This window comes from Hemiscyllium ocellatum, chromosome 1, assembly GCF_020745735.1.
Source record: "Hemiscyllium ocellatum isolate sHemOce1 chromosome 1, sHemOce1.pat.X.cur, whole genome shotgun sequence".
Lineage (NCBI taxonomy): Eukaryota > Metazoa > Chordata > Chondrichthyes > Orectolobiformes > Hemiscylliidae > Hemiscyllium > Hemiscyllium ocellatum.
The window spans coordinates 96,585,481-96,598,782 of record NC_083401.1 but is presented as its reverse complement, the minus strand read 5'-3'; the positions used below and the strand labels follow the sequence as shown (position 1 = coordinate 96,598,782).

General features: G+C 38.9%; 1 protein-coding gene across 1 annotated transcript; it reads left to right on the top strand.

Annotated features, from left to right (window-relative positions):
* Nucleotides 1-3,425: 3,425 nt before the first annotated feature.
* Nucleotides 3,426-9,532, top strand: rasl11b (RAS-like, family 11, member B). The gene is made up of 4 exons (XM_060830826.1): nucleotides 3,426-4,021; nucleotides 4,363-4,419; nucleotides 4,554-4,630; nucleotides 7,896-9,532. Exons 1-4 carry the CDS (start codon nucleotides 3,907-3,909, stop codon nucleotides 8,361-8,363), a joined length of 717 nt encoding a protein of 238 aa, XP_060686809.1. The 5' UTR covers nucleotides 3,426-3,906; the 3' UTR covers nucleotides 8,364-9,532.
* The last annotated feature ends 3,770 nt before the right edge of the window (nucleotides 9,533-13,302 follow it).

The window sequence follows — 13,302 nt, the reverse complement described above, 5'->3', positions numbered from 1 at the left end:
CAGTCTCTCAACTCAGTCAATAGCAGTCCACGGGCCAATGCTCCACTCAGGCCTACAGGCCCACTCTGCCTGCCTTTTGTCCGCACCAGCTGCAGGCTGCTCTGCTGCCCAACATCTCACCAAATCCCCCTCTACTGCAGCCAGAACCATCAGCCAACCAATGGCAGTCAGACTGCTGAACTTTTTATTTGAAATAAAAAGCTAAAGAGCGAGAAACATGGTATATCATGGAGGCAGCTTCTCTCTTTTGTTCTGTCTCCCACTGACTGGCCCTGATGTGCTACCACTGCCTTCAAGCTTAGAGGACTGCTGACTGATGGGAGAAAATCATGAGTAACCTAGACTGGGTTTCTTGTCCCCAGGTGAGGCTGCTGGTAGGTTCCTGAAGCTTGCAGGGAAGTATCTTCCAAATGGCACATTTAAAACAGTACTACTTGTTTATCTTGCCAGGTTTCTCCCTCCTCCTCTTTCTTTAAGGTACTGATTTATGAGGCCACCGTTTAGTTTTTGATGGTTTCTCTCACTTACGTATCCACTACATGGAGGTGAATCTTGATAAGGCTGTTTGGGTGCTCAATTACCCACATCCTTACCCCATGCGATGTACACGTTCAGCAGTGAAAACTGGATAGTGAAGAGTTTTTGAGTAAATCTCACCTCCCTAATACAGGGCCACACAGATACTAATAAAGTCAACTAACACAGCACAGATCAATTCCAAGACTGGCCTGGTTTATATAGCTCAGTTGAATAAACTGATAAACTGTCTCGGCCATCAAGGGAAGAATGCAAATATCTATGGTGAAGATTCCTGAGGCAATGATCTGAACAGTAAGTCCCCAGAGTTGGTAACAAAGCACATATGTCTGTACCAGGTGATTCAAATTAAAATGTTATCAGTTTGGGGCTATTTGATACAGGAAAATCAGAGGCTTTGTGCATGTTGTAATCGCATTCCTGATATAATTTAATCAATTTGTGTTTTTTTTTAATCAAGTCCCAATTGGATCCTGATGGAGTATAACCATTGTTGTCTTGCATAAGTTTTTTCATTGTGACTTGTAGTCACATTGTTCATTTTGATTAAGCATTGAAATACCAGGCAACACAAGTTAAAAAGTAGGGAATTTTAATTTATTCTGGTTATTCTCACTTAAACCTGCCATACAACATGTCTGCACGTTCCCAGTTTCTTGGAGAATTTAAGGAATGGCTTGAAAGGGATGTAAAACCAGCAGATTATCTCTCCTTTGCAAATTCTAATCTCTTTCAGAGAGATCAGCTGGGTTCACGCTCTACTAACCCTTTGGAATTTTGAAACGAATTAATCTTATAGGTGCAGAAATTGCAAAAATATGTTGGATGTAAAGTAACAAGCAGGGGAAAGAGAGCGAAAGGACTGGACTTGTAATTTAGTTATTAATTTGTTCCAGGTCAGCAGTTTGAGTTTTGCACGGACGAAGTCGTGCAGTGTAATCTGGGTGCAAGATTACTCGAAACAAACAAGCAGATGTTACGTAAGACACACTTCTGACTAGAGTTGCAATCCCCTTTGGCTTGGCTGTTAGGACACCCTCAATGCAAAGAAAAGTTTGAAAAGATTCCCTTGTCTGTGAACATGTTTTGATTTTAGCAGAGAGCTGCTGACTGTACTGACAGGCTTTTTAGATATACTAAAATTCGATGCTAGTGAACATAACCTTTCATCAGGCTTGTTTAGACATCAACGGATCTGAGGCAAAAGCATGGGGATAAATGAAAACCCATTAGCAGACAAGGAATCTGATCGGCTTCATCCTAGGGACTTAACAGAGAGGGCTAATAATGTAGCAAATTAACTTTCCAAATTTCACTAGATCCTGGTGAGATCTATCAGACTGGAAAGTAGCAAATATAATTCCTATTCAAGAAGGGAGGCAGAAAACAGGAACCTCCAGTCTGGTTAACTTTACATCTGTCATGGGGAAAAATGTTAGAATCTCTCATTAAGAAAGTTATAGTGAGGCACTCGGAAAATCTTAAAGGTAATCAGGAAGGGTCAAGATCGTCCTGTGAAAATTTAGCCAATCCAATGGATTTAAGGCATTGCCAATGGGGAATGTGTAAACTGAGATAGTCCTGATTGGTGGCAGAGACTTGGATAGAAAGCAGGTATGATACTGGCTTACAGGCTGACTGACAAACTCAGAACTCACATAAGCTGCAAAACCAATGCAATTAATTTGAACTACACACAAGGTAAAAAAAAAACTGGAATTAGACGCCACAGGATGGCTGGTAAAAGAATTAGGAACAAACACAAGGGTGCATTGGGGAATACACTTTTGGTATTAGGAATATTACTGGAACAAAGTAACATTGATGTAGTTAGCATCTGTCACACAGAACTAACCTGCAAGTAGTTAAAGTTGATACTTTGAAAAAAGAGTTTCAGTCCCAGGATTGGTGGTTACCACTTTGGTGGAAAATTATACTTAAAGATGCAGAAAGTTGGTGATTTTTACATTGAGGACAGTGCAAGAAGCTACAGCTGTAATTAATAACAAACATCAGGACGTTCTTTCTGCGATGAGGGAAATAAAGCCCTGACAAAATTGTGGAGGCAAATATTTTTGCCATTTATACTTTACATCTTTGTTGAAAATGTTTAAGTTTTTCCTAGTTAGATATTATAAACCCTTCTGGTAAGAGATAACGTAAACAGTATAAATAATTGCATTCTTCATCAGCTCCAAACCTGGCACATTCCCTGAGGTTGTTCATCAGAAAATCACATCCTGAACCTCTCAGAAATAGTCGTTTAGAACAATTACCGAATTGCTTGACAGAGAACATTTCCAGTTTCCAAATCAGGTGCAAACAGTTCGAACTAAAAGTTTGATTTCTTAAAATTACCACAATACTTTTTTTTTAACCAGAGTTGAGGGTAGTAGGGAATGTAGGGATATAGGTGTCTGTACTGGTATCGCACACATGTCGGAAAAAAACTCAAGCCTTTCAATGTACAGTACACCCGTTTATTCGTATATTTAGGTTTCATTGTCAATGTTGCAACTGTCAATCCATTAGAATATACGCCTGTAATTAAAGTGAGTGTCTAAATTAATGAGTGATGATTAAGTGCAGTTCTTGTGGTAAAGCACATTGTAGAAATGGGTGAACACTATGCGTCCTGCTGTAGATTCTGTCCAGCTAACATTATCCAGCTACAGATTGTTATCGGTTCAGTTTTAAGTTCTAACTGTAGCCTTTGTCCAGTTGCCAACTCTATCCAATTGCACAGTTCACACTCTGTCCAGTTGCAGCCTCTGCCCAGTATCAAGTGACAGCACGGAGTTTCGGAAATGAATTCAGGTAAAATACATTCCCGTTGCAAGTATCCATCCAGTAGAGCCTCCAGTAACCAATCAGAGAGCGCGGACACGTTCGCTATAAAGTGGGCTGGGGGAGGAGACAACAACCGGAGACACAGAGAGAACGAAAGTATAACAGACAGGGCAGTCAGGAGAGGGAACTGCAGACAGGGCAGGACAGTGAGGAGAGGGAACAGCAGACAGGGCAGGACAGTGAGGAGAGGGAACAGCTGACAGAGCAGGACAGTGAGGAGAGGGAACAGCTGACAGGGCAGGACAGTGAGGAGAGGGAACAGCAGACAGGGCAGGACAGTGAGGAGAGGGAACAGCAGACAGGGCAGGGAGGAGAGGGAACAGCTGACAGGGCAAAGACTAGCAATACAGGACGAAGTAGAGTCATAGCCAGAGCGGAGAAGTTGCAGAGCTCTGAAGGAGGACACAGAAAATTCATACAATACAACAGAGAGAGAGAGAGAGCGCAGGAGTAGTCAGAGAGAATCGAGAAAGCAGGACTGGGAGCAGGCTGCAGCCTCCTACCTTTTTGCTATTTGACATGCGCCTGATCCAGAACATGTCGACCATCCAGGAATATGGCCCACTGGAATATACCGCCAACAACCGGGTGGTCAAGATCGCAGTGATCGGCGGCAGCGCCGTCGGGAAAACCGGTAAGAAGCACAGGGCAGTGTGTAGGCGGTCTCCAGGCGCCGCTCTCTGCCCCCTGCAGCGCGGTGCCAGGCGCTTGGAGACCGGGGTGGTGCCAGGCACTGTGTTACGGTTGCCGATACTTTTTGAAGAGAGTGTGAGCAGAAAGTTTGCTGCTGTATGCAGACAGCTCCCTGATCTATGGGGAAGAGTTCTGCCAGTCTCCATTTGGAGTGGGGGGAAGCAATCCAGAGAAACTTGGTTGCCAGCTGCAGCATTGTGTTTATCGCCCTCCCTTTTTGGGGATGCGGGGTCCTGAACTGACGAACAGCTTTGTCATCCTCCCGTCTGTTTCTTCCCTTAGCTTTGGTGGTGCGATTTCTGACCAGAAGATTCATTGGAGACTATGAAAGAAACGCAGGTAACGGGTCCAGGAGTTTTGCATGCTTTTGAAAACTCTGAAACTCTAATTTCGTAGGCATCCTTTTTGTCTTTTACTGTCCTGGCAGTGTAACTTGAGTTTCTCTTCTGAAATGCCTAACTTTAATATTTCAGGTGCTTTATACTCAAGACAAGTCCAAGTAGATAGAGAGCAGATTGCACTACAAGTTCAGGACACACCAGGTGTTCAGGTGAGATTTTTGCATGTCTTAGCCTTCCCCTCCCTCCTTTTCATCTTTTCAATTATACTTCACATAACAACAGAAGGCCCCGTGGGATGGAAAGTCCTGGCTGACACCAGGGCTCTCCTTGTTGAATTATTCCACCAATGTATAGTACTTGGGTCAATTCACCTGAATCCTTTTGAACGAGTGATAATTGGCTGTGGGGTATGGTGCTGAAACTGATCAGATTCCCACCCCCAATATAATTTTTATTCAAATTAGTTTCCTGCACTTCATTTTTTTTTAGACAAATCTCTCTTCATACTAACCCAAGGACAGGGAAAATATACATTAGTGTGGCTTTTAGATGAGATGTCTCTCCTACTTGTTTGCTAAATATATGCTGCAAAATCCTCTGGTAACCCACTAATTTATCCAGTGGGTAGCTGAGTCAAGTCAAGCAAAATAAGATTGCAGTAGATGTGATGCTCTGTGCTGAGTTAGCTAAGTTCAACCAAGCTAGCAGTTTAGTGCCTACTCTCTCTATCTAGGTTAGAGGAATAGCAGAGTTACAGTTTCCTGTTGAAAATTCAACTTTTAGTTTGGTTATGAAGTCAGACTACATAAAGCATCCTGACACTTGTTCATGTATAATCCTTGAATCCAGTCACTTGGAGAAGGTACCAAATGATGTCTGTGATATGTGGGGATTGCAGGGGTGTTTGAACACTACTTGTTATCCAAGAGCCTTTCTTCAGAAGTCCTTGACCTGGAACACAAACTGTTCCTATATTTATAGATTTTGCTAGAGCTGAATAGTTCCAGTGTTTTCTGATTTTTATTTCAGAATTCTAATGTGTAGTGTTTTACTTTTTTCTTAAATTAAGAGCTGCTTTATCTTTTGCTGTGGCACAATATGGATTAATAATGTGGATTTCAAAACCAAGACCTTAAAAATAGAACTCAAGATTCATTGTGCAGCAAGGATCCATTCACTTTAATGGTCATTCCCATTCTAAGATTGGTGGGGAGGGAGTAGGCACTAAACAACAGCTGTTATACAGAATGGTTCCTGTATCACTATTATTGACTTTCTTTACACCGTAAATAGTTCTGTTGTAAGCAGACATTGCAGAAAATCCCTAGTTGCTGAACCAGTTGGTGTGCTTTAGCAGATGTAGCCACATTCCTGAAGCACTGTAACCCTGCCATTGTCCAAACTGAGCTGTTCTACAGCTTCACGGTCCATTAATCTGCATTCTGTGGTAAAGCTGTTGGACACCTGTCAAGTCAATGTGTTTCATCTTACTACAGTTAGATCCAGTACATGAATACTAGCACTGACACTTTGAACCTACTTCACACAAGGTGATTATTTGAGTATATGAACTGCAGAATTGTTTTCCTCAGAAAAGCCTTTTTTTGGGGTACAAAATATGCATCATTTTGCAAAACATTTATGAACAGTTGGGTGGTGAGTAGGGATTATAAAGCTACATCTACCATTTCAGCTGCTTTGCATTTTAAAACAAAAATTGCTCATAAGATGTCAGCATCATTGCCTAGGTCAGCATTTATCATCCATCACTAATTGCTCAGAGGGCAGTTAAGAGTCAATCACATTGCTGTGGGTCTGGAGTCACATGTAGGCCACACCAGGTAAAGAGAACACATTTCTTTCGCTAAGAGATTAATGAACCAGAAGGATTTTTATGACTGGTTCAATTAGGCTTTGTCTTCCTTTAATTCCAGATTATTTTTAAATTCAAATGTCATCATCTGCCATGTCCCCAGAACATTCATCTGGATTCTGGATTAGTCCAGTGACATGACCACAACTCCTCCGCCTTCCTCTAGCATAATTCATCATTTCAGATTGCTTCCCATTCCTCTTAACACCAACAACCCCATTCAAAACTTAGAAATAATTTCGTTCACAGTAAGTAAAAAAACTTACATACAGATATAACTTTCAGAACAAAGTGTAAATCAGGTATTTAAGGATCAGCAAAATAGAGGCAAAGCACCAAACTCTATTGGGGAAAGTATTCACTCAAACTAACACCCTGCACTTGTGGGAAATTCCTATCACCAATGTCCCTACATGGACAGGAGCAGAATTCAAATTATCCCAACCAAATACATAATCTGTTTTGCAGTTCCAAAGGGTGTAATTTACATTCATGCTTGGATGGGTAACAGCTGTTGTAGAATAGCTCCTGTGTTCAATAGTTCAAATATTAACAAACTAATCCATATATTTAAGGCACCAATATCCATCCACATTAATAAAACTGTATGACAGTTTCCATCATTTCCAACTTCCTAACTAATCCATTCTAATATTCACCTGTTTTTTGACTGTCATGGTGACCTCTCCTCAATAATTCTCAGGTCATATGCTGTTTATGCATTCTTTAACTCTTTTTCCTGGTGGAGATTTCTTTTGATTCAAACTCCCACTTCACCCTATCAAAGAATAAAAAAAATGCTCCAGTTGTGCAACCTTACCTTCTGTAAATTAAAGCTGCAGAATCAGTTATGGTCTTGTTTTCACTTTTTTCTTCTTGCTACTTGTGCAATTTAGGTGCTATTCCTTATTTTTCAGCAGAACCTCACTGGAAAATTATGTTCCTTGTGTGATGTTGAGCTGTGGGACATCCTTCATATTTGGAATGCCATTTAGCTGACATACACAGATGGAATTTTAACTAATGGGGGAGGGCATCAATTAGTTTCTGGCGATGGTGCTCCTGTGACATTATAGGCTTCTAGCTGTTTGCCATTCATTGATTTTTGAACGATATTACTGCCCATTTTGATTTTGATTTAAGGCAAAAATACCAATACACCGTTTAGCCCAGACTTGAAATCAAAGTACTGGATTTAAGCTAACTGGGTTGAATTCATAATTTTCTCCACAGATCTATTTAGATTTATAAGTAATGGTCAACACTTTAAGTGGGAAACAGGTTGTCTCCACAATCAAACTGCCTGTTGTTACTTTGCTGCACAGCTGAATCAACACAGTCCTGCCCTAGTAGAAGTATTATATAGCTCAGACAAAACTAACTCTTGGAGAGCCACAGCACAGCACACTAGGACAACTGACTTTGTATGTAAGCTTTGTTCTTGTTTACAAAATAAACCTATTCGTATTTAAACTAAAAAGAAAAGTGAATTTTGTGATTTTGCTTGATTTATCACTTCTCTTTTTTAAAAACTACATATGCATTAGATAAAACTTTATCTAATCAGTGTGAATATCATTAATAGTTATTTTTGTTTCTAGATAAGCGGACCAAGTCTGAGCTGCAATGATCAACTTAACAGATTCATACAGTGGGCTGATGCAATTGTACTGGTTTATTCAATCACAGACTACAAAAGCTATGAACTGATCAGTCACCTCCATCAACATGTCTGCCGTGTGCACTCCGAGAGTAGAGTTCCGGTCATAGTTGTAGGAAACAAGGCTGACCTCCTTCATGCTAAACAAGTGGAACCTCACCATGGCCTTCAGTTAGCAAACATACTAGGATGCACCTTCTATGAGGTGTCTGCCAGTGAAAACTATAATGATGTATATAATGCTTTTCATGTGCTTTGCAAAGAGATTAGCAAACAACAAATGAGCAGCAATACTGAAAAGAGAAAAACATCCATTATACCGCGACCAAAATCACCAAACATGCTAGATTTGAGGAGACGGTTTAAGCAAGCTCTTTCTGCTAAAGTACGGACTGCAACATCTGTCTGAGGTAGCAGCTGAAGGTATTGATATTCTAAACTAAAACTGATGTTTCATCATGCGTGTAAGAGATGAGGACAAGTCAAACTGAGCATGAGAAGATCTGGAAAGACAGTACAATACTCAGTCATCTGTGCCTTTGATCATTGCTCAGTTCGTAAATCTATGAATTTTATGAACATCGTATTCATGGCAAATGATGGGAGTAGACTGTTGAACTGTCAGAAATCCCTGACTCAACTTCTGTTGAGGGCTTCATAGAATTTGTTAATACATCTTTGTATAAAATGAAGAAGATGCAGTGGTGATGGATAACTAATTGGGACAAAACTGTTCTTTAAAACAGTACCTTTTTTTGTTTGTTGTAACTCCAATTGTTCAATCTAGAAAGATTGTATTTATCACTTGAACTGTTCTGTGCTTACACCAATTGCTTTCCATTTTTTCTAGTAAAGTGACTTGCATTCCAGCATGACGAACAATGAGGAGGTGATGGTCCCACGCTGTGGGCAGTGCATGGTAGGAAATCACAAGTGCATACCTGCTGTTGCCTTGTTTGAGAGCTGCTTCCCCCTGGAAGTAGTGAGGAGCATAGAATTGGCCTCATGGTTGCCTCTGCTACATTACATAATGGACTGCTGTGCAAGTATTTCAATAAGCTTGATACAGTCTCAGTCTTTGCAGCTTTTCAGTAAGCTATTCTGATTTAAGTAAACACATCTATCACACAACACAGGCCATACTAGTCTATTTGCATTCCATTCCAGTAAAACCGGGCCTCTGTGCCTTCTCAAATTATTTAAGACCTTCTGACCTTCACATTCTCCCCCCACCACACAGCAATCTTGATTGTGTAAAGAAAATATTGCATAATGGCCTACAATTGAATCTAATCTATGATATAAGACCACAGGAATTCAATTGAAGCTTGTTAAATAAAAACAGGCAAATACCGTCCAGAGAGACATTCTAAACTGAGCACTGACACCTGACCTCTGACCTCTGTGTTAAGTGGGAAAGCTTTCCCCATGTGCTAAGTGCAAAGGGAATGGAAGCCAGCTTCTAAATGCACTTTATAAAAGCCACTTGTGCTTTTGCTTTAATCTGTTTACAGCAGTGATTCCTCTCCAGAGGAAAATGGATTTTCCAATATTTTGACAAATAAACATTTAAACAAAGTATTCTGTTTCATGAAATACTTTTGATTATTTACATTCACAATACATCTTGTCCTTATCAAGCGTAAACATGTATTTATTGTCACTAAGTCAATTTACTGATTTACAGTTTTGTCACCTTGTGTTTTGTCCTTGCAGTGTCTACTAGGTTCTAAGCATACTTCAATAACAAAGTACTTTCATATACCTGATCTAACCATTGCAATTTTTTCTCTTTTTCCACAGAGCCATGTGTTTTGTTCTGCTGGGGTGTGGGTTAGTTAGGGTTATCAACTATTGATTTTTGCTGAAACATCCAACCATGTTCCTTCCATTAAACTAGTCAAACAGTTCACTTTAAACATCAAATGAAGTCAAACTATGCAGTTTTATAAGGTAGATATATCCAAGTATATTCAGTGTTTTGCCAATAAGTGGACGTGATGAGTGGGCTCTTAAATTTAAATCCTTTCAAACTTCAACCCTCTTCCTCTATTAGCCATTCAATGCAGTAAAATCTGTTTTTAGTCAAATAGAAGTTAATCACATTAGCTTATATTTCAGTTGTGGACTAACTCAATCACTGACTACAACAGTAATCTATGCTACATATCTACATAATATAAATTGTCTCTGCTATTGGTAAATTGAAACAAGATGTATACTCATACACATAGGATTGGATTGTTTAAATTTTTAATAAGATGCAGAACAATATTTACATACAGCTTTGAAAGTTTCCAGACTTAATTTAATCTAATCTAGGAAAATTGAGACTATGATTAAACTGTGTGCGTGGATAAATGTTTATGGCTTAAGTGTAGACCCTGGGTCCACAACCAATATATGTTTTAAATCATGGGTAATAAAACCATTCAATCTGAAAACAACAGTAAATCGAAAATTAATATTTATGTAGTATTCAAAGATGCCTGCAGCGTGACAATTTTGCATTAAATAATAATGAGCTAATTTAGTTTCCTTCCTTTCCCTTTCCTTGCAGTATGTTGTTTCCCATGTCCCTGATAAAAAGAGAACTTTTAGTTCAGTGCAATCTGAGAACTGCATAATGCTTAGCTTATTTTTTGGTGAACAGGAGAACCAGTGGACTCAACTGTTCAATTATTTTACACCTGTCCTATAATGTAGTCTTTTTAAAATGCAGTTTGTATATTTCACTTTTCCTACAATGAGTCTCCCCATTTCCTATCACTATTAACTCTGACAAAATATGTCTGGTTTTTACAGATGCTAATTGTTCTTTGTACTCTGCTCAGATAATTTATTAAGTCTCAACAGTAAGTGTTAGCCAGGTTATTTGACCCTATAGGGTACTATAATTGAACATCTACACACCAGTGGTTATTAGTTGAATGGAGACCCTTGTCTTCACCACCCTCCCACATCCCCATCCAGCTGAGGAGGGAAATCAGTATATTCTCGTGCTACGGAAATAGGATCAAACTAGGGCTTTTGTAGTTGGAATAGATTTATTATTCGATGCAAAAAACGAATTGTTGGGAGAAGGGGTGTTCAATAGATGGAATAAATGAATCTGCCAGCTTTTATTTGACTGCATCAGATTTTACTGCCTTATGAAGAATAAGCTTCAATTGGAAGAGTTTTATTAATAAATATAGCAAATGCACACCATTAAAAAAATTATCAACTATATAGTACATTAAAGTTTAGTGCAGCTGTATGGAATCTAACCTGTGTGACACAAATATCTCTTGTCTGCTCTTCTGTAGTTATGTTCATGTCTGGATGTCCTTGGAGAGGGAGCATGTGCAGTCCATCACTGATTGCGATGCTTTTAAAGCAGACACCGTGGGGAATATAGTGCTTTATTTTCCCTGTCCCTTTCCTCTCTTCCCCCTTCACTATTGATGGTTTGCATTGCTCATAATGGGTTTTGCTTGTTAATATTTAATTGGCTACACAGGTGATTACTGATGGCAGTTAGTAGTTTTAAAATATTTTAAAATGTCTTGGTGATTTGGTGTTAGGAATGTTGTTCAGCTGTGCATGATAGCACGTCTGGGTAATAATATAAAAAACTTCTGTAGGGCTCTAGGTCCAAGTGGTAATGTTCCTACCTCGAAGTCAGGAGACCTAGGTTGAAGTCCCACCTGTTCCAGGAGATGTGTAGTAACATCTTTGAACAGATTGATTCAAAAACATAAGTTCCTCTTGTAACATATGGTAGTATCTCTACCTCCAAGGTGGTCAAGGATTTCAGTCATAACACACCTGAACATGTTGATTTAAACAAAAGGTCTCCAAATAAAATGTTGAATTGAAATAAAGTGCTGGAAAACCTAGCAAGTCTGGCAGCATCTGAGGTGAAAGAAACATTGAGTTGCATATGATGCATTTTTGAGTTGATGTTATTCAACAATCCCATTTTATTCTCATTATGCTACCATTTCAGAATAACTCATGGAGTTTAATAAATTGCATTCTAAATAAATTTATCAAACTAATTTAATCAGAAGAAAGTTGCTGTTGTTACTCCCATGTGGAGATCTATTGCAATTATATGGACATATCTGTCCTGTACCATCCCCACATCCACTCTAGCTCATTTGCAACTATTCTATGATATTCATCATCCAACTCTCTCTATCTCGACCTTTCTTCCTACTGTCCTTCACTTTGCTCTAGCTTTACAGCCTTGATTAAATAATTGAAATACTGATGTACTGTTCTGGATATCACTTTTTTTTTGCAAACTTCAAGCCCCTTTTCCATGGTCCATGGAATGCTCAGCATCCATCACAGCATTCACATTTCAGAGGGAACTATTTCCTTTTACTGTCCTTTATGTATTGTTGAGGTTTCGGAGGCATTTAGGAAAGAGGGACAAAAATAGTTTTATTTGTTACAAAGTTGAGTTTTGTCGACACATCCCTCAGCTTCCAAAATTACAGAATTAAGTTTTAATTTCAAAAGTTTGACAGTTATCTTTCAAATGACAGTTACTCCATTATTTCCTATTTCCACTCCTGTAATTCATGTTACCCAAGTGTTTTCTAGGACAATTACAACTAAGTAAATTGATTTAGTGAGTAGCTCTAGTTTTTTTAAAATTTACAAAACAATTTATACAAAATAAATCAATTCGTGAAAATACCTAGTAGATTTTTTTTTCTGTAGTTCTTATCAGTCAGGGCTGGTTTGGCTGTATGATGCTTGCTGCCCTTTTAACTTTGTTACTTGGAATACTCACTCTGATTAAGTTGGTTTGTATGTATGTATCTGTGAGATTTACACAGTTGAGTTTCCTCCCTGGGAAGGAGCTACACTAATAATGGTGTTAAACATTTTCAGCAGTCAAGATTAAAATAGTTTTTCAATGATACTTGTACAAAATCAGGAATTTTCATTGGATTGTCCTGTTTGGCTGTTGTGACATTTGGTAGATGCGTCCAGTTGATGCAGATGTGGAGTTTCCATTAAGTTTTCTGTCACATAATGGTGACATTTCTAAGTAGTTATGAGTTTGATTCTTCGTGTTTCACAATTCCACCTCAATATTAGAGAAACTTTTCCGACTGGTAGAAGTATGGAGTGCTGTGCAATAGTATAGAAGCAGATTCAGAAATGTGACACAACTCAAGCAATAGCTGTTACCGTCAGTGAGGTTCTTGTCCTTGATGTTTGGTCATAAACTTTGCTGATACTTTGCAATGTAATTATTAGAGATTTATTAAGAAATGATTGACTACAGACAAATTCTGCACCTATAGAATCACTAACATAAACTTTTTATTTTTAGAAATGACATT